The sequence below is a fragment of the Acanthopagrus latus genome, chromosome 16, assembly GCF_904848185.1.
Source record: "Acanthopagrus latus isolate v.2019 chromosome 16, fAcaLat1.1, whole genome shotgun sequence".
Classification (NCBI taxonomy): Eukaryota; Metazoa; Chordata; class Actinopteri; order Spariformes; family Sparidae; genus Acanthopagrus; species Acanthopagrus latus.
This window is the reverse complement of record NC_051054.1, coordinates 1,539,724-1,560,176: the sequence shown is the minus strand read 5'-3', so window position 1 is coordinate 1,560,176 and position 20,453 is coordinate 1,539,724. Positions and strand designations below refer to the sequence as shown.

The following is a 20,453-nucleotide window of genomic DNA, read 5'->3' as shown; positions in this document are numbered from 1 at the left end:
CAGTGACTGATGGATAAAAATGGAAAAACAAGACGAAGCAAAACAAAAATAGAATAAAATAAAAATACAGTTAGAGTCAGAAGTTTTGGTCTAACCTCAGTAAATATTCCAGGAAAAAAAAACTGCCAAGCACACATTAAAATTTGAGCCTTTCTCATTTGTTTTGTGTTCTCGATCATTAAAATTCCGGCTCCTCGCGGATGTTTTTGTGGTTTCTGTTCGACATCTCGATGTTCAGTTTTCTGTGAAACTCTGAACGCTCATCGACTTTTAACTCGACGTGAGGAAACGGAACCGGAGTTTAAAGTCGCACGACGGTGACTCAGCGGCTCCGGATGAGTCCGCATGTTTGAACAAGGCGTTTTTCTTCCACCGTGTAATTTGTGTGATATCGGTGTGTCATCAGGCTGAAGGTCGAAGCCTCGGCGTGCTAACTGTCAGTCCTCGCAAAGATAGTAATCTGAGCATATTAAATACACAGCAGTGCAACATATTAAAGGCTTTCCACCCACTCTGTTTTCTGAGCTGCTTCTGCTGACTGTGTGAGGCGCTGCCACAACACACATGCACACACACACACACACATGCGCACACACACACACACACACATGCACACACAAATTGGGCTGAGTGGGCTGCTGATTAGACTCATTTAGCAAGAAAAAAAATGCTGCTTTCCTCAGATTTCTGTAAACTTTAAAAGACGAAGTGTTCTGTCACACACCTGAGTCAACACACACACGCACACACAAATATGCGTAGATGAACACACACACACACACTCCCACAGTTTCTCACACTTGACATGATTTAGTTGAATCCATTAAAGCTGAATTTACATAATACTGTCTCTGCTTAACTGCCTCTGCAGAGACAACACACACAGCACAGGCATGTATACTGCAGTGAGGATGACCTTGCAGCAGCGACAGAGCAGAACCTGTATGGATTGTGTGTGTGTGTGTCTGTGTGTGTGTAATGTGTGTTCAATGTGTGTTCATCCCTGCAGCCTGAACACACATTATAGCTCTAATTAAGACACTCTGTCTCCATATGTGCTGGTCTGAGATCAGCTGTCAGGTGCCAGCTGGCTGAGATGTTTTTACGGTTGGAAACGCGAACAGAAGCTGCTCCGAGACCGGCTGAAGGCTCCAACGCAGAGTCATTTGTTGACTTCCTGTTTGTCTGTTATTGTTGTTGTTGCTCGAAACAACTGTTGCCCCATATTGTGTGTGAGAGATGGTTTGTATAGTTATGAGTGCTGGACAAATTTAAATGTTATTAAATCAAATCACAGCTATGTTTTGCAGAAGATTCACAGAATTCATTAACATTTAATCCAGTAAGTTAAATGTGGAGGAACATAACACACCTGAGTGCTTAAACAGACACAAAATAACTCATGAACAGATTATAGCAATGACCGAAAAGGTGTAGGCTGAAGCTTAGAGAGCTTATCACACCTACCTGACTCTCAGTACAATACCTGCTATATTTGTAAAGGAAAAGTTCACCCAAAAGTCAAAATTCAGTTATTAATCTACTCACTGACATGCTGATAAAAGTCAGGTGAAGTTTCGTAGTCCTTCTCCTAAACAACTGAAATTAAAATAAGCAAACTTCATTAAAACTTCGTATGTACAGACAACTATCACTAATTTACTTGAAGACTGAAGAAAACTTAAAAACATGATGTTTCTAAGGCAAGTTCTGCACATGTGGAGAGATTCATGAAGGATTTCTAAGCAGATTTATCTCCAGACGCCCTCAGATCCCAGATTGATTTGAAAAGATGTTAATTACGCCCTCCACGTGTGGTCGAGCACCCACTTCAAACATGAATGGTTTTAGCGTTGCAGCTACAGTGAAGATTTCAGCTTAAAAAGAGTGTAAATAATGTTGTTTCCTTAGATATAATGAAGTCAAACTGAAACCTGAAAGGAGGCACAAAATAATTTCTAAAACAGATTATAGCAATGACCGAAAAGATGTAGGCTGAAGTGTAAAGATCTTTCACACCTCCCTGACTCACAGTACAATATTTACTACATTTATTAACAAGCTGATCTTCTGCCACACATAAAGAAATAACAATATTTTTTTACTGTATTATTCCAGCCAACAGTGAGTTGATGACTCATAAATGATTGCAAACAAATTCCGATACAATAAAAAGGAAAATATCAACGAAACACAAGACGGAATATGATAATAAATCAACATGTTTGATAGAATTAAGCAAAAAGTCCCAAATTTGCCCAAATGTGCTGTATTAAAGGCTCAAAACTATTAAAATATCCACGAGATGAACAAACTGAATCTTGAGATGTAAGATTATGAAATATTTAGTCGAGTGTTGCATTTACTCTTCTTCTTCTTCTTCTTCTTCTTCTTGTTTTTTCTTCACCTTTCTTTTTTATCTTCATAAAGATTTTCTCTCTACTTTTCTCTGTTATTCAGTGATGTTGATGTGTTTGTGCAGAGCAGCAGTGATGTTTTTGATCAATAACTCAACCCAGAGTTTAGAAAAGTAATCCTTTTTAGTATCATCTTGTTTATTTATTGATTCATGTTTTCATCTGTGCTGCATGTGTTGTTCCCTCAAAGTAAACTGATGACGCCAACGTCCCGGAAACCAGAAATTATCGAGACTTTAATGAGAAAAAGCCAAAATTAGTGATGCGAGTGGTGATTACTGTGTCAGAGGCTGTTAAACCTAGAAAGAAAAAGTTTCTGGGAAACTTTTGGAATTCGTGGCATGAAAGTTTCTAACCTTTATCCCAGAAACATCTCGCTGTGTGGTCACAGAAAACCACATTATCTGAAACCAATTACACAGCTCCTGTCGGCCCGTCTCTTTGAATTCAGCAGTTTCTGTTCCAGTCGGAGCTGTTTCTGAGCCGCAGCTTGTTTGTGTTCGCAGGTCTGACGACAGAAGGCCTTTATCGCGTCAGCGGGAACAAGACGGACCAGGACAACATCCAGAAACAGTTTGATCAAGGTAACACAAACACACACACCTGCACAGAGTCACACAACCTCATAAACACACACTCAGCTACCTGAAGTGTAACAGGAGTTTTCAAAGCACGGTCGCCGCCGGTTCTCATTATTTTTCTGCAAATTGTGATTCCGAATTATTTTCCCACGAACGTTCGAGAGCTCAGGAGTTTCTCTGGAAACATGTTACCAATCGAGGAGGGTTTGTGTGGTGTGTGCAGTAAATTCAACCCGCAGAGAAAACTGATTCCAAAATCTGACCACGCAGCAGAAGTGCTTAAAGAGAAACACATGGCCCCGCGGAGCCGAGTCGAACCTGCACACGAGGGCTGGGGAGCTGCCAGACGGGCTGTTGGAATAAATAAAGTCACCACAGGCAGAAATCAACAGCTCACGGTCGGCAGTGCCAGGCAGTTTACAGCCAGCTGATGAAATAGGGGAGTCCCACACTGATTATTGATCGTGTTATTTCCTCTTTTATTGTAGTTAATCAATTTGTGTCATGCCTGTTCAGATTAATAGGCGGCTCATATAACTTGTCAGCAGCTGGAACATGAGGAGTGATTTCCTCACAACCTTTACATGATGAAAATATACCTTAAAATAAATAAATGTTATAAATCTGTCAGTTGTCGCACACACTGACAATAGCTCAGTGATTTATGTTCTTTTCTGTCTTCTTCTGATAATAAACCATAAATACATTTAGAAATGAGATGGTCTTTAGTATCAGAAGTCATCTGATGATATTTATGTGTATCATATACAAACAGAAACTTCCAGTAGCCTGATGCATTTTGACTTTTAATGGTGCAAAATACATTTAAAAACTGGACTTACAGTGAAAAGCCCAGAGTGAACTCGCTGACTCTGTTATCGTTCTGCTTCCAAATCAACATCCAAGTCTTACTGGGGAATTTAGTGACACGAAGAAGAAAAGAAAAACAAGTAGAAGTAACAAAAATGAACTCTCAGACAGACCTGAGGCTCTGAATGTACCTTCATTATGGCTGTTATACCTCCAGAGGCCCACACACACACACACACACACACACACCGGGCTGATCGTCAGCTGTCTGCATTGTCAGGGCAGTCAGTGTTTTGCGTCCAACTCTGTTGGCACTAGACAACCCTTGTCAGAGGCTTTCTGGCCGATTCAGCATGTAGAATCAGCGTCAGCTCGGATCAGTGCAGGAGAGAGGAACTGAAACAGATATCTACGATTTCACCTATTGAGTGCAGTTTCTCCTTATTTTCTTCATTACATTTAAAACCGTTTATCAGTCATTCTTCATTAGTTAGCTGCCTTACTGGTGAGAACAGTGGCAAAAAAATGCTGCTACATCACAGCTCTTTGTTTCTGGCTCATTCAGTCGGTTCAGGTGTCTCCCTCCTCTTCTTCGTCTGGATGTCGTCAGCTAAATGTCACCAAATGGCGTCTTTAACAAACATCTGATAAATCGTCCCAGAGAACAAATCAAACACGGGTTTGCTCTGTCAGAGATTATAGCTGCTGTCCTTTAGTTTCATATTTCTCTGCAGCTTCGTCGTGTCTGTGTGAAAAGCACCATTACAGCCAATTAGCTCCTCTGTCAGTAGGAGTGGATGGTGGGCTGTTACCTGCCGGCTGCCTCCAGCAACATAAACTGGATGTTTCTTTATGGAGATGGTTTGAATATATTTGCTCGGGGAGCTGCAGAGATGATTTTCCTCGGAGACTCGGAGGTCACCGTGGTTCTGCTTCATTAACAGTTTGGGCTGAAGCAGCATTTGTCGACTGTTTTATGAAAAACACTTCATTAAACATCAGCTGCTCCTCCTCTTTCCTCGTCGTCTCTCCTCCTCTCGTTGTTAGTCGTGTCCATCTTTCCCTCCGTCTCGCTCCTCCGTCTCCTCCCTCCCTCTCCGTCCTCATTTTATTTGTGCATTTCCTGTTGTTTAAATCTCTCTCTCCTCTTGGCCTCTCCTCCAATCTCTTTATTTCCTTGAAAGAGAGTGTGTGTGTGTGTGTGTGTGTTGGCAGTCGTTCAGATTCACTGTGACAGCTGTCGTGTTACCTCGGGGGCTCTGTCCTCTTTCTTTCTCCCTTTTCTCCTCCTTCCTGTCGTCATTCGGCCGTTCCAGTGTCAAAACAGGAAGTGATATATATTTCAGCTTCATCCAGAGTCTCTGGGCCGATTTGTTTATTATCTATAAACCGTCATTACACCGTATTTCTACTCGAGGTCAATGGCAGAGCTGACATCAGTTTGATCCTCAGATGACCCGACCTGCTGCCTTTTTTTTTTTCCATTTTGTGGCTACAACATGAAATCAAACCGGAGCTTCCCTCCTCGCTCGACAGGAATAACAGAGCAGTAAACTGGTTGTTTGAAGTGGACGTGTGTTCTGTTCGGGCTCCATCACAGAAACACTCGGGCCTCTGTGCCTGCAGACAGACTGATGATAACCTCTGTTAGCTGCAATCAGAGAGCAGCTCTGTTCTGCTGCTCGGACACAAAGCTCAGCTGTGAGCCTCGCTGCTGCAACACAAACACTCACAGGCTCTTTGATATCCTTTAAACTGGAGCTTTACCCACAAAATAATCCATATCTGATGGATCAGCGAAGGTTATCGGACTCGGGTCTGAGACGCAGGTTGATAATGGTCCTGCAAGACTCGGTGTACAGATGTGAACATCTCCATCATATCGCAATGTAAAAGATGTAATTGTTTTGATTGGTTCGTGTTAAAATCCACTTTCACGATGCTGTTCTGTGTCACTGGGCACAAACTCTCCTGGGAAAAAGAAGGCGATCCAGTCGGCACCGTTTCAGTCCGCAGAATTATAGAATAAACTCTCATTTTGTCCCGAGTCGTTGGTTTGTAGTCGTTTCTCGAGGGAAGACAGCAAGCGATCTGTTTGTCTTTCTGACAGCGGCGTCTGTTTCCACTTTAATAATTGAATAATTCAAACTTTGGTTAAAAGAACGTCCGCAGAGATTCACAGAGACTTTACATCCCTCTGTGACAGTCGAGTGGGTTTGGCTGCGGCGCCATGAGGAGGAGCAACGAGGAGACGTGTTGTAAGAAGCATGTGTGTTGTGTTGTTCAGCAATCATATAGACTACAAAGATAAAAGACTGACTGATGATGCCCAGTTTAAGATGATTTATGTATCTGTGGGACAAAATGTCTCCTGCCATGGTAATGTAATGTTTTACATGTAGAACAATAACATGATATGTAAAACTGTTTTCTGTTTCTTTAAACATCTGACACTCGGTTCTGTCTGAAGTGTTTTGGGACAGAGACGACTCGCCAGGTTAGAAGAGATGATGAAAGTGACTCAACATGATAAACTCCACATCTTGATAACTGATTCAATATAAAGAGACCACGTTTCTGATTCGGCGCAACATTCATTTATTCATCATCTTATGACATATTCACATTTAGGAATCTGGAATCAGATACCTTTGACCTCTGATGTCAAACTAACACAGATGGACTCACCCTGCGCTTCTACTGCCCCTTCATCATCATCATCATCATCATCATCATCATCATCGTCGTCATGGCCGGTTTAAATGTTTATCACACATTGAAAACTTGCTGTTTCGTTCTGCTGAGTCCTCAAATTTTGCGGCGAAGGTGTTGAAAGTGTTTGCAAACAATCGACTGACTGTGGCGTTATTTCTTCACTCTGAGGCGGGCAGGCGGTGTTTTCTCTCATGAATAACTCTCAGTACTTAACATTGGTTATGCTTTGTTTTTCGTGCATGGAATTATGTCATTTGGGACTGATTATAGGGACAATGTAGGAATAAATAGAGCCAAAGACAGACAGCGATGTGTTTCTGCACACCGGAGAAGAATTTGAGTGTGAAACTGGAGGATTTTGACAACACGAGTCCTGCAGAGAGTCTGAGTTTGATCCTGTTATCCTGCAGCTCTTCTGGGTGGAGCTGTTTTCCTGTTTGCTGTGCTTGTGATGCAGAGGCGTTCTTCAGCTGGAGCTGCCATGAAACAAGAGAGAAAATACATGAAAAGTGACCTTGTGAATCTGCAGCAGATGGTGGAAAGTGAAACTCTCTCTCTCTCTCTGTGTCTCTGTAGATCACAGCATCGACTTCGTGGCGATGGACGTGGCGGTGAACGCTGCTGCTGGAGCGCTGAAGGCTTTCTTCGCCGATCTGCCCGACCCGCTGATCCCCTACAGTCTGCACCCGGAGCTGGTGGAGGCCGCCAGTAAGAATGAACACAACAGTCTCACACACACACACACACACACACAAATACTGTCGACACCACCTGAATCTGTGAGTCTGCCAAATTCTCAAAAGATCTTCTCCCCGATTCTTTCTGGGCTTCAGAAGAGAGACTTTGAAGTAAAAACACAAAAATACACTTTTGACACAGAGGTTATAACACACACACACACACACACACACACACACACACACACACACACACACACACACACACACACACACACACACCGGTGCCGTTAACCTCTCGTCTATTGTAACTTCAGTGCTGCAGGGGTTAAGTTCACACACAGCTTTCTGTCACACCACACACACTTTTAAGAGGCTTTTTTCAGCCCCAGGATGCTGTCAGACATTTACTCTCTGCTGTGTGTGTGTGTGTGTGTGTGTGTGTGTGTGTGTGTGTGTGTGTTTCCTGGTTGCATGTGAGTGATGCTGAGTGCTGAAACCAGCAGGCTGACGACAGCAGATTAATGAGCCAAAAATACACACACACACTCTGTTATAACAAGAAATGTAAAAACATATTATGCGTATGTGTACACACACACACACACACACACACACACACACACACACACACACACACACACACACACACTTTAATGAGTGTCTTGCTGAGAGCGAGGCCGTGCTGCTTCTTCTTCTCTGGAACATGAGTCATATAAAGCAGGAACTCTTCTTCTTCTCTCATCCCTCCAGTCCTTTGTCTCCCTCCGTCACTCCCTTTTCTTCTTTTCATCCTGTTTTTACTTCCACTTTTTGTTTTTTAATCCCTTTGGCTTTTCTCTCTTTTTGTCAGCACACACATTCTCCCCCTCCTTCGTTCTCTTTTGCTCTTGTAGCAGCAAACTCTTGATAGGATTTTGTGATGCTCCAGGATTGGGGGATTTTCCCCTTTTCCTTTTTTACTTCCTTGCTTTTGGTTTCCGTGGAACATGATGCCATTCTCTTCTTGGGGAGAAATAACTTGACAAGCCGGTTTGACACATGTATTATCTTGACAGGAGGTCGTCTTGGGGTCTGCCTGTTTATCAAGTGGAGCACCAACCTTTCTCTCAAAGTGTTTCCAAGTGGTATTACTGTCGGCATCGCTGTTGCAAAGACAACTGGATTGTTTCCGTTTTCCTCAGGACAAAACAAGAGTTTATTCATTCATTTAGTCTCTAATGGAGACGTGGAAACAAATGGGAGCGGGGCCAGGCTGCCTTCGCTGTCGGGGGACATTTTGTGCCCGGTGGCAGCCCAAATAGAGTAAAAGCGACGTTGTGAAGGACCCAATCTAAAAGCCATTACATTGCCAAATCAACATTTACTCCGTAATAAGTTGAAGCGTAAAAGTCTATTGCCAGCCTGTCGCTGGACCAGAACCGGCTCGGTCTGTTTCTAGGTAGGAAGGGTCCGTTTCAGTTGCTGCAGGTCTCAGGTTTGTTTGCGTCATATGCTGATTTTCCATCACATCTGTCAGCCTGGTTCTGCTCGTTGTGACTCGACACGGCCGGGATTTAGTATTTCCACATTTCCAGCTGGGCTACCTGCTTGGAGGTGAATCTTGATGACGGGCTTGTCTCGAAGAGTCACTGCTATCAAAGTGGCTCCGCTAATTCAGCTCCAAACACGTTTCATTTCCTGTAACCCCGTCACAAAAAGAAACTCCCATCGGCCAAAAGTGCTTCTGGAGAAACGTCAGCAGTCCTCACAGGGGTAAAGTGTGTTTTCCTGGTTTTAAAGATCTGCGTTTCCTTAATAATTTCCTCAGAGGTTTCCTGCAAAGAATCACGTCTCATTAGAGGAATTTCACTGTCAGCAGGCATAAATCTCACGTGTCCAATCCAATAAAACCTCTAAATAAAATGTTTATACGTCTGTAGAGTTGTGTAATAAATTAAAGCTCCAGATAATGAAGGATAACTACTTGTTTTGTTGCTTTCTAGTTGTAAAGAATAAAGAGATGACTATTGTTTTACTGTTGGATCAAACTGTTTGTTGTCACATCTTCATGTTGAACATTTGACATTTTGTTTACCTCGTTTCGTTTCACTTCTTCAAACTCAGATCCTGAATTGTTCATTCATACGTTTCTGTTCAGCATGTTTTTCCTTTTTTTTTAATATCTATATTTCATCTGACTGCAGCGGCGGCAGCATCTCTTCCTGGTGCAGGGATCATTAAATTTTCATCCAAAGTCTTTCTTTATAGTTTTATCATTTTATTGAGCCCATTGCATTGTGGGAACACAGTGTCGACGGCATTAATATAATGATATATACGGGTATGTAGTGTTTGATGAATGAGGATCAAACTGTTCTGTCGGTCCTGCGGTTTCTTTCTGTTATATTTCTCACTAATGTCGAGATTCACCGGCGCAGATTAACGACCTTTGACCTCTCGCAGCCATTAGAGGCACAAAAGCTCCCGTCGGCTCCTCGTTAAGATGATGGATGAGGCGCAGGGTGAATAAATCTGAGCTCCGTCACGTGTGCGGCTGTAAACGATCGTCTAAAAATATATGAAAAAAGGCTTCCCGCTGGTCCTGGAATGTCTGGAATATCCTGGAGAATATTCCAGTGTGCGAAGGACGTTCACGGTCGTGTTAAAGTATCTTTGTTGTGACAGTTCGAAGGTAAAAGCTCGTATTTCACATCTGCTCTTTAAATATTTAATAAGTGAGTGAAGCGTTTCAGCTCCAACGAGCTTTTGCCGGCAGGAAAAGTGAAAGATTCTCTCGGGAGGAGGAAGGATGTCGAGGAAACATCACAGACGCTTCACTCTTCAGGAACGCAGCAGCGTGTTTGTTTGTGCTTGAGCTTAAACCAGCAGGACGGCAGCTTCAGTTTTCTCAAATGAAATATTCTCAGGTTTCTCTTTTTGACATGTCTGACTCATCAGCAGCTGAACTCCACTCGTCTCATTACTGATTCATTACTCAGAAATTATTAGTGAATCAATATCAATCAAGTAAACCTCAGTGTTTGCTCATTACATCTTCTCAACTGCTGCTTTTCTACGTTTAAATATCGCTGTACATAAAATATCTTTTCACAATGAAATCATACAACTCCAGGAGGTTGACCCATGCACTGTTTGAGTTTTCTGACAGTTTGGATATTAAAACTCAAATTAATTGATTAAAAGCAATCAGCTGATTCAAGCCGATCACTGCAGCCCGCCATCACACGACGGAGCACTTCAGTTCAAATTACATCGGCAAGAACTTGATTGATGAGGGAGCTCAGGGGAAGACAGAAACAATCAAACCTGGAGAAGAGAAGAGTTATTAGGTCGAGGAAAGTTCTCGTTAACGCTCCCACGGACATTTATCACCTCCAGGCGTCACCTGACAACAGAAACTGTGCTTTACTTTATTTTCCTATTCTTCACTTTAGCTTCTGTCCAGCACCGAATGTTTCAGGCTCTTTTCTAAACTGTTTTCTCTGCTTCAAATTACAAGTTGATTAAATGTTTTAATCCCGGTCAGATCTTTATCGAGTCTTTGTCACCGGCTTTGGTTAAACATCAAACCCTCTCAGCCTGTCAGACATCAAAGAAAGTATAACAATTCATGTAGAATCAATAATGTTGATTCATACATTCATACATCTGTAAAGCAGCAAACAGAAGAAACATCACAGACACCAAACTTGTATATCAGAGTTACATTTGTCGAACACCACAGGCAGGGAAACTGTAAAAATACCAATATGATCCCACGTTTCTAGACTGTTCAGCTCTGTAGCTTCATAATTATATGAATCATAATAAAAATATCTCAGGATGATTTTATTTAATCTGAACAGTTCAAACACAAACGTGTTTGTTTTCTTAGTCGGCAAAAACTGTTTTATTTAAACCAGCGGAGGAAGACGTGATGCAGGCTTAAAAATTATATAGTATCACTTCTGCCCACAAGGCTTAGTGTGTGTGTGCATGTGTGTTAGTGTGTGTGTTAGTGTGTTAGTGTGTGTGTGTGTGTGTGTGTGTGTGTGTGTGTGTGTGTGTGTGTGTGTGTGCATGGCACAGCGTGGGAGTTGCTCTTGGCAGCATCTCAGCCTTTTGTTTTCCAGAGAGTATAATTTCAGTTCCCAAGAGAGAGTGTGTGTAAAATGTAAAACGCCTTCTGTCTTCTCTCCCTGTGTGTGTGCGTGTGTGCGTGTGTGTGTGTGTGTATCAGAAATCGTGGACTACATCGAGCGTCTGCAGGTCTTGCGGGAGATCGTGAAGAAGTTCCCTCCGGTCAACTACCAGGTCTTCAAATACATCATCACACACCTCAACAGGTGAGAACTAAAGTACACATGAACACACACAGACATAAACACACCCACACAAAGCTTAGAGGTACTTAAACACACACACACACACTCTCCTCCGTCAGTGTGATGATGTTGATCCATGTGTGAAAAATCCTCAGTATGAAGCTCCATCAGCAGCTAAACGCCTCGACGCTGGAACGCACGCATACCTGTGATGACAGTGAACACATCACAGCAGGTGCCCTTCATTCAGACTTAAAAACATCTGAGTCGTCGCGGGACGTAAACGATGCGGCGTCGACATCGAGCCTCTGAGCGCTGGCAGCAGCTGAACGTTTCCAATGAGTTTAATTTGCTGTGAAAACATCCAGCGGAGTGATCAGAGCTGAGTCAAAGTCAAAGACACGCCTGAATTAGTGTCAGAGAAGAAGAATCACGGCTCAAACGGAGCCTCTCCTGGTTCTGTCCTGTCCACAGCGCTTCGTTCTTAAAGGAACAGTTCATCTAAAAATGAGAATTCAGTCATTATCTGCTCACTTAACAAGTGAATATGCTGGAGACCTGATTTAAAATGGAAGAACAACCTTAAAAGAAAATGAAAAGCCTTCATACAGCTCGTCAAGTGAAGTCAAAGTCCCAGAGATCACAAACTGGTTTGACAAGAAGTTATCTCCACCCTCGACATGCGGTTGAGTTTGAAGGATTTGAAGATGTCCGTTTTAAAAAGAGTTTAAATAACGTCCGCTAAAACATACAAGCTAATCTTAAGATGTCTCTATACATCTCTGAAAGCTCCGAGATCACACATTGTTCTGAAAAGACGTTATTTACATCCTTTTGTAGGCTGAAATCTCGCAGCTGTAGCATGAACGCTGTCTGTGCACGACCTCGACTGCACGTCAAGGGTGGAAAAAACATCTATTCAGATCAACTTGAGGTCTTGATCCTTCTGAAGACTCCAGCTACTACAGCAAAACGGGTTTGATGTGAAGCTCCGTCGTCAGCTTAAGAACCAGAAGCCTGAACAATGTTGACTCGTCAGAACTCTTGCAGGAACATTTTCATGTATTCACACTCAGACACAAGCTGATTCAAAGAGCTTTACAGCCACATGGATGTACACAAATGACTAGTTAAAGATTTGAAAGAAATAGCAGATTGAGGTGCGCCAGAGAGTAAAATCAACACCCTCAATCTGCAGAGCTTCAACTTCTGCTGCAGACAGAAACATGACAGGGGTAGGAGTCATACTGGAGGATCTGAAACGAGCAGGAAACATTAATAATACAGCTGCCAGCGGCGTGTCTTCAGAGCAGAGCTGCACTGTGACAGATATAAAGAGGAAATGGCCTGTTAGAGGCAGAAAAATGTCTGACTAGGCAAAACAATCACAACTAATACGAGAAGGCAGTCAAAGAGACGTGACGTTGACGGTGGAAGAGAGAATATTACAGCCTTCAGGATGTGGAAGCTGCGTTCACATGGAGCCTAATATTCAGATTGTGAGCGGAAATATGATGAATGTCACGACGTCTCCGTTTCTTCGAGTCTCTCTCAGCTGTTTGTTTTGTCTTAATTGGTGATTAATCAGCTGAGATGTGGAACTGCGTTATCAGTCCTGTCGCTTCTCTTCATCCGGTTCAACACATCAGCCCAACAAGCTGGACAGCGTTCACTGACAGCTGCCATTAATTTAATTAACTTAATGAGTCAGCGGCCTAATCGTGATGTCACACTTCATCAGTTATTGATTTCAAACACCAGTCAGCTGGAGGAGGAAGCAGCTGATGCTCCATCGAGACAGAAATCACAGCTGATGCATTCTGGAACAAACGGCGTCTTCGCCTCCTTGTGGCGTCTTTACACGTCATTCCTGGACGTGCAGATGATCCTGATAGTTACGAGGATGAAGCTTTCAGAAAAGATGATTTCTGAACATGTAAACAACAGAGAAAAACGCCACAGATTGCTTTTATCTCCCAACATTATGATGACATAATGTATTAATTGATATTTGATGTCACGTTTGAGTTCTAACGTCCGTCTCCTCCCGCAGGGTGAGCCAGCACAGTAAGACCACGCTGATGACGGCCGACAACCTCTCCATCTGCTTCTGGCCGACTCTGATGCGGCCGGACTTCGAGAACAAGGACACGCTGTCCACCACCAAGCTGAACCAGGCCGTCATCGAGTCCTTCATCGTGCAGAGCGACTACTTCTTCCACGGCGGCGAGGTGGCCGAGAGCTCGAGCAGCGAGGGCACGCCGCCGCCGCACTGCCACAACATGGTGGAGGCTCTGCTGCCGCTGCAGCTGCCCCCGCCGCTGCAGCCGCAGCAGATCCAACACACCCTGCACCCCGACCCGCTCATCTAACGGCCGCAGGAGCATGCTGGGAAATGAAGTCCGGGGTTGATTGTGTGCGCCTCCAGCTGCTTTGGGCCGACGATCGCCTGGAGGTCGTCTTCTCTGCACGACGCTGGTCGGCTGTTCAAATAAAACATAAAATAACCGAGTTGTGAGGAATCAGCAGCTGTCTGTCAGCTTTTAGAGACACATCGACCGTCTGCTGGATTAATCTGTGAGATCGGCTCAAGAGGTGAATCCTGGATCAGAGAATTACAATCGGACGTCACCTTTTGGAACTAACTTTTGGATCTGACTGCCCCTTTTATGACACGAAGACTGAAACCAGTCGATGAATGAACTGATTTGATTTGGCACATAACACTAATCGTTCAGCAGGGTCGGACTCTGGGACAAATAAAGATGACACTCCTAACTTACCCTGATGGAATAGCACACTGGGGTCCTCAGCGAGTCTCCCTAAATCCCGCCCACCTTTTCCCTTCTCACCACGAGACAAAAGGGAAGTTAAACTTCGAGTCCTGACGACTGCATCACAAATCTGACACTCCTGATTCTCACAGATTCGCTCGTTCGATATCTGACCGACTGTTTGCCGGCTGAAAGGATTTCACGGAGTCTTCCTCCACATTTCGGCACAGGAAATTATTTCTTCGTCTTACTATTTTTTTTTTTTGTTTTTTGTTGCCCTTTGTCCCAAAATAAAAGGAAGCGAGGGACAAACTTGACACCAGAAACTTTCCCTCCGACACCAGACGTACAAACTGTGGAGCTGTGAACTCGACGCCTCACAGATAAATGAGATATTGTGGATTATTTTTAGTCTTGGGAGGACGGAGGGGGGGCGTCTGTTTTAAATACTAAAAGACTAAAACGAGATGAACCCTCTGACCGGACAGCACATGCACGATTTGTGTCAAAAGTCCCACTCGCCAACTTCATGTCTGTTTGTGTAGTTTTATGTTTTATCATTTCTTTTTTTAATATTTTTTTGTATCGTCTGATTTCTACCCAGTTTGTGTGTTCGTGTGTGTGTGTGATGATGATGGTGTGTGTGATCTGTGTGAACTGACCTGGGGTCTGTATTGCAGCCAGTTTGTACCTTCTCCGCAGAGGGAAGGGGGGATTCAGGAGGGAAAAAACGTGGACTGACAGACTCGTTACGCTCCGTACGAGAGATCAGACTTTTACGGACTTCACTACAAGCTTCAGTCTAACCGTCTCGTCTCGTTAGAGTCTCTAACTCTTAATGCACCGACCGACGTCCCTCCACCTGAAGGGACGACCTCCTCCGACCCCTCCGACTCCTCCGTGACGGCACATGAGCGATGAAAAAAACCACTACGATGCATTCTGGATCTGTTTCGCTTCGAGGAGGCGTCTTCCGTGTTTCGATGGCGGACGAACGGACATCCCACTCTGTCATTTCTGTTTTTTTGTTCTGTTGGTTTGTTGGAAACTAAAAACTTTGCATGTCTCTGTTTTTGCCACTTAGTGAGGAAAAAAAAAGAAACTTTAAAGTTTAAAAAAATGAAATGAAACTCTGAAAAGGAGCTGTTGTTCAGATCTGCATCGTTTTATCTGAATCTTTTCGGTTTTAAGGGGAAAACTCTTACGAGGAGTTTCGTTTTTTCTTTTCTGTCATGCAAGAAATCGACTCTTAATATCATATTTTTGGTTATATGTTGAATAGTTTTCCCTAAATAGAGGAAAGAAGTATATATAAGTATATATATATATAAATTTATCAGCAGCAGAGGTTGCTGATTTAGTGAAATACCACGGGGTACTGGACTGTATAATCTGTCAGAAGCTATAATCATATTTCTTTGTGGTTCTGATGGTGTAACTGAAACCATCTTTATTATTTTCTGATGGTGTGTGTGAATGTGTGTGTGTGTGTGTGTGTGTGTGTGTGTGTGTGTGAGGGGAGAGGGTTGACGACAGACCGTTTTAATTCCTCTTTGACTGAAAGAGAAGATCAGACATCCCTCATCGCCGTGTTTCATCCACGACACTCGGAGGCAGAACGAGAGCGGAGAGACGGAAACGAGGCTGAATTTAGTAACGAGTTTGTTTCTGTGGACGAGCTGAGCGAGCGTCGTCCGTCTGAAAGATTAATCCCTGACAGTCTTTAACTGGAGCACGTTAACGTTTATGGCCGGTTTTCCACAATCTTGCAGCACACGCGAGTCTGTTTGGACAAAAATACAAACCAGTTTATAAACCAGTTTCACACATTGGAACAGAGAAATATATACGTGTATACAAATCTGAATAATTCCCATAGTTTCCTTGACAAAAGTTTGTGATTTGCAGTAACTCAAGTAAAAGGAAAAGTTCCTGCCAAAATTTAAATCCAGTCATCATGTCCTCGCTCGAAGGAAAGTCAGGTGAAGTTTTAGTCCACAAAACATTCTCCCGAACAGCTGAAGTAGCTGGAGACTTGTTTTAAAACGTAAAAACAACCAACAAGTCTCAAATTGATCTGAGAAGATGTTAATTACTCAGTTTATGAAACTGAAATCTTCACTGTAGCTGTGGAGATAAAAGCGTTAGTGACGCCGTCTGAAGCGTCTGCACGAGCTCGTCAAGGACAAAAATAACGTTTTTTCAGATCAGTTTGTTTGGTTGTTTTTGAATTCTGCACCTCTTGTTGTACTGTGAAGCTCCAGAAATGTTTTGTTGGCTATGAAACATCACCTGAGCTTCATCGGCATGGAGGGAGGAGAGGAGGACTCCATGAATCCACTTAGAAACCCTCTGAGAAGTCTCTCCTCATGTGCAGAACTTGCCTTAGAAACATCATGTTTTTAAGTTTCCTTCAGTATCACAGTAACACTGTGATAGTTGTCAACACATCCACAGGTTCACTGCAAACAGGAAGTGTTCTGCAAAGTTTTAATCGAGGTTTGAAGTTTGTTTTTATTGTTTTTTTACATCTCCAGCTCCTTCAGTTGTTCAGGAGAATGCTGTAACTTTTAAGTAACATTAATTACATCTGATCTAATGTGTTGCGACACCGTCAGTGTCTAGGAGTATTTCTTCTTATGTTTACCTGACTGAAGGATCAAAACACCTTCAGCTCTGGTAATTTGTTGCTAATTATAGGCTGTTAAATTAGCACCATTTCAATCAATTAATTTCAGTTAATTGCGGCGTCACCCAGAGAGTCTTTCTAATCAGGACACAGCAGGTCGGCTCCACGGGAACAAGAGCAAAATCCAACTTGTGTTCAAGTTTTCACTAATAGATAGAAATAATCAATGAATTTCTAAAGAAGTTGAAAAAAACCTCAGAAAAACAGAATCCTGATCAATTTCAACGTTTTAATTCGAGGACTGACTGAACAAATTCAACATAAATTATGAGATAAGAGTCTTTTAGACACGTTGAGTGTCACTGTGATGTTTAAATCAACAGAATCCCAGGCGGTAAAATCTCCTCGCCAAATTAAAAGCCTCCTCAAAAGCTGTTTTTTAATTAATTGAACGCTCCTTCATTAACTTCCCCTCTGCTCCTCTCTGCCGCCGGTTTCATTATGTTATTAAACTCGCATCTTACCCAGAATGCACTGCACTGTAGTGGATGTCTGGTGGAGTAATTTCGCTCCAGTTTGAGGGTGTTTGCGTCTCGATGGCGTCGGCGATGAGGGATGAATCCAATCATAGAAAAATGTCGAGTCGGGGTGCGTCCCATTTCAGACATGTGTCTCCTGTGTCCTCGGCGTGGTCAGCTGCTTCCTGTTTCCTGGTCGGCTCATATTTATGTCCAGACGTTGAGATTTAATGTCAAATTCTGCCTTTTTTGGACAGATTTAAGTCAGAAAATACAATTTATCTTCCCACCAGCACTGAAACAAAGACGTTTATCAGCAGATGTTGATTTAATTTGATGGTTTTAAACAAGAAATACACAAATTTGCTCGTTCCAGCTCATAGAAGGGATGTTTTCTTACATTTTGTTGTTTTATTGAACTTTAATTGTAATGTTCTGGGTTTGGGATTCCATTCAGACAAAACAACGTGTTTGAAGACGTTATCAGGACTCTGGAAACTTTAACTTTCCAAATAATGAGCAGATAAACTGATGGAAAATAACTGGAACTACGAATTCTACCTGAGATGTTTAGGATTTTATGAGAATAAGAAGAAGTAGAAAAGAAACGACCCGACGTGGATCATTAGTTTAGGTTTTGATCGGAGGACGAGGTCGTCCTGAAGGAGAGCGACGGAGCCAGAAGTCTGTCGTAACGCGGCCACAAATCTGATTTAGCGAGCTTTAAAGGGCGCTGTGAAGGGGACATGTGTCTGGAATGGGACCCGCCGCAGACAAATGAGGCATAATTTACCTTTGAGATGTGAATGAGAGGCTAAAGGGTGAGTTAAAGGGGATAAATATTCAGAATGGAACGTAGCCAGAAGCCCATTTTAAGGTTTTATGATGTTGGACTGAGGAGGACGTTGAAGGGCACATCGAAGGGAGCGAGCGGCGGCGAGGAGTGGACCGGAGCCAGGAGCTCCCTGATCTCCATGTTCAAGTGTTCGGGGGGCGGTGGGAGGGTGAGGAGGGTGAGGAGGGGTTCAGCAGCTGCTAGATAATAAAAGATTAAGCTGTTCGTCTGTAGTTTTTTTTTCATCAGCCAATCAGCCGTTCTTCTTGCTTTCTATCATCCCGTCACATCGGTGTACAAACCACCCGACTCTTCACATCATCCGCTGTGTATTATAGTAAATAAAAATGATTTTCAGAAATGAAAAACTCTAAAACAAAGTTTGTTTCTTTTTCTTTCTGTTTTCTCTCCATAATGTTTCCAAATAAAGTTTCTTTTTTTCCAAACCTGCTGCGACTCGTTCTCCGTCCTTCGACTGTTTTCATATTTATAATTCATAAAAACTGCTTGTTAGTTTTTACTGAAACAGGTTCAGACGACACAAACTGACGAGCATCAGGGCCGAAGGTGAGACAACATGAGAGGAGGAAGTTTTCTTTTCAGTTATGCACTTTAAGGATAAAGTCAAAATGTCGAGGATAAAGTTGAAATGCAGTTTTGAGAATGAAGTCGACTCCTCTGGTTCCTAAAATCCAATTTGTGGAGCGTCTGACAGCTGTGATCTGCCTCCGCTCTCTGACGTCACTATGTCCTGACGGTGACGTGTCCTCTGAAACTTGACAACTTCACTGTTCATGAGCTGAAAGTGAAGTAATGTCTTTGTTACTGAGGCAGATTCTGAACTGCAGTTCATCTACACGAGGCTTTTTGTTGAAACAGTCATACGAAGTGTTTGATGTCGTCTCAAAAGGTCGACTTTAATCCTGAGATGTCGACTTTCTCCTCGTCATTTTCGACTTTATTTTTGAAGTGCATAATGAAAAAAGAACCGTCCTCCGTCTTCTCACTCCTGCCCTGATACTCTGTCATACAAATACATCCAGAAACCTGCTCAGAGGCACTTCAGCAGCCGCAACAGCACTGTACATATGAAGATTATCTTCTTTTCTTTGTTCTGCTTCTACAAATGTATTGATTTCTCCTTTTGTGCATCGAGCTGAAATAAAACTGAGCATCCAGGAGTTTGTTCAGTGCAGGAAACACAAAACACACGACGAGGTGATTAAAAAGTAGAACAACAGACGTAACAACTCATTTTTTGTTAAAATACTCAATACTCATATTTCAGGTATACTTCTACAAAATACTGCACTTTTTACTCCACTGCAGTTTCATGAGCAGCTGAAGTTACTGGTTACCTTTAAGATTTAAGATTTTAGATTTAATAAAGTATGATACATTTATGAAATAACACACTATTAAAGATAAAGGCAGCGGTTCTGTATCTGTCTGGCTTGAGGACACTCACAATAAAACAGGGAGTTATTTGCAGTTTCACCTAAGACATCAATAATTCATATAAAAAGCAAAGATAAGGTCGTTAAAAATGAAAATATATACTTTGCTTTTTTGTCCTTCCTCTTCATCTGAACACAGACAGATGTTGAGAAGGTAAAGAGCTCCATCTAGTGGTCAGACTGTGAAGTACACGACACTAAAGCATCTTCTGACATCTCATCATACTGTGTAGAAATACAATTTAAATTCCTGCATGCAACATTTCATTAATCTGAGTTTCTACTGAAGTAAAAGTACAAAACTATGAGCATGAAATATTCTCATTATGCAGAATATTCTCTCATATTCTCGTGTTATAATCATTAATGTATCATTTTATTGTTACAGCTGTCTCATTAATACAATGATGATTTGTGGATTTCCCACCAGGGATCAATAAAGTTTTAAAGTTAAATAAAGTGTTTGCCAAATATTAAGTTTCCTCCACTTCAGCTGTTTCCTCCCCTGCAGGTGACGTCAGCGCCCTCTGGTGTAGTTGTGGATGATGACGGTGGTGATGATGTATGCCGATTTTATTAGTGAAGCTAATCGATCATATTTCAGTTATAATATTGGTGTTTGGTGTGTTTATTGATAAGCTGATGTAAAAAAAAGACACTTTTCTGAATGTAGTTTGGTGTACAGTGTTGTTCCACAGAGAACCTGACCCTGCTGGGCTTCATCTCTTCAGTC

General features: G+C 42.5%; 1 protein-coding gene across 2 annotated transcripts in view; it reads left to right on the top strand.

The window, feature by feature from the left end:
• arhgap5 (Rho GTPase activating protein 5) overlaps positions 1-18,709 on the top strand; it is a 54,826-nt gene extending 36,117 nt beyond the window's left edge. For both annotated transcript variants that reach the window (XM_037071211.1, XM_037071209.1), the window contains exons 4-7: positions 2,924-3,001; positions 7,100-7,231; positions 11,423-11,528; positions 13,561-18,709. In XM_037071211.1, the coding sequence (XP_036927106.1) occupies positions 2,924-3,001; positions 7,100-7,231; positions 11,423-11,528; positions 13,561-13,879 (635 nt within the window). In that variant the 3' untranslated portion in view covers positions 13,880-18,709. The remainder of the gene's footprint in view (positions 1-2,923; positions 3,002-7,099; positions 7,232-11,422; positions 11,529-13,560) is intronic.
• Positions 18,710-20,453: the final 1,744 nt, after the last annotated feature.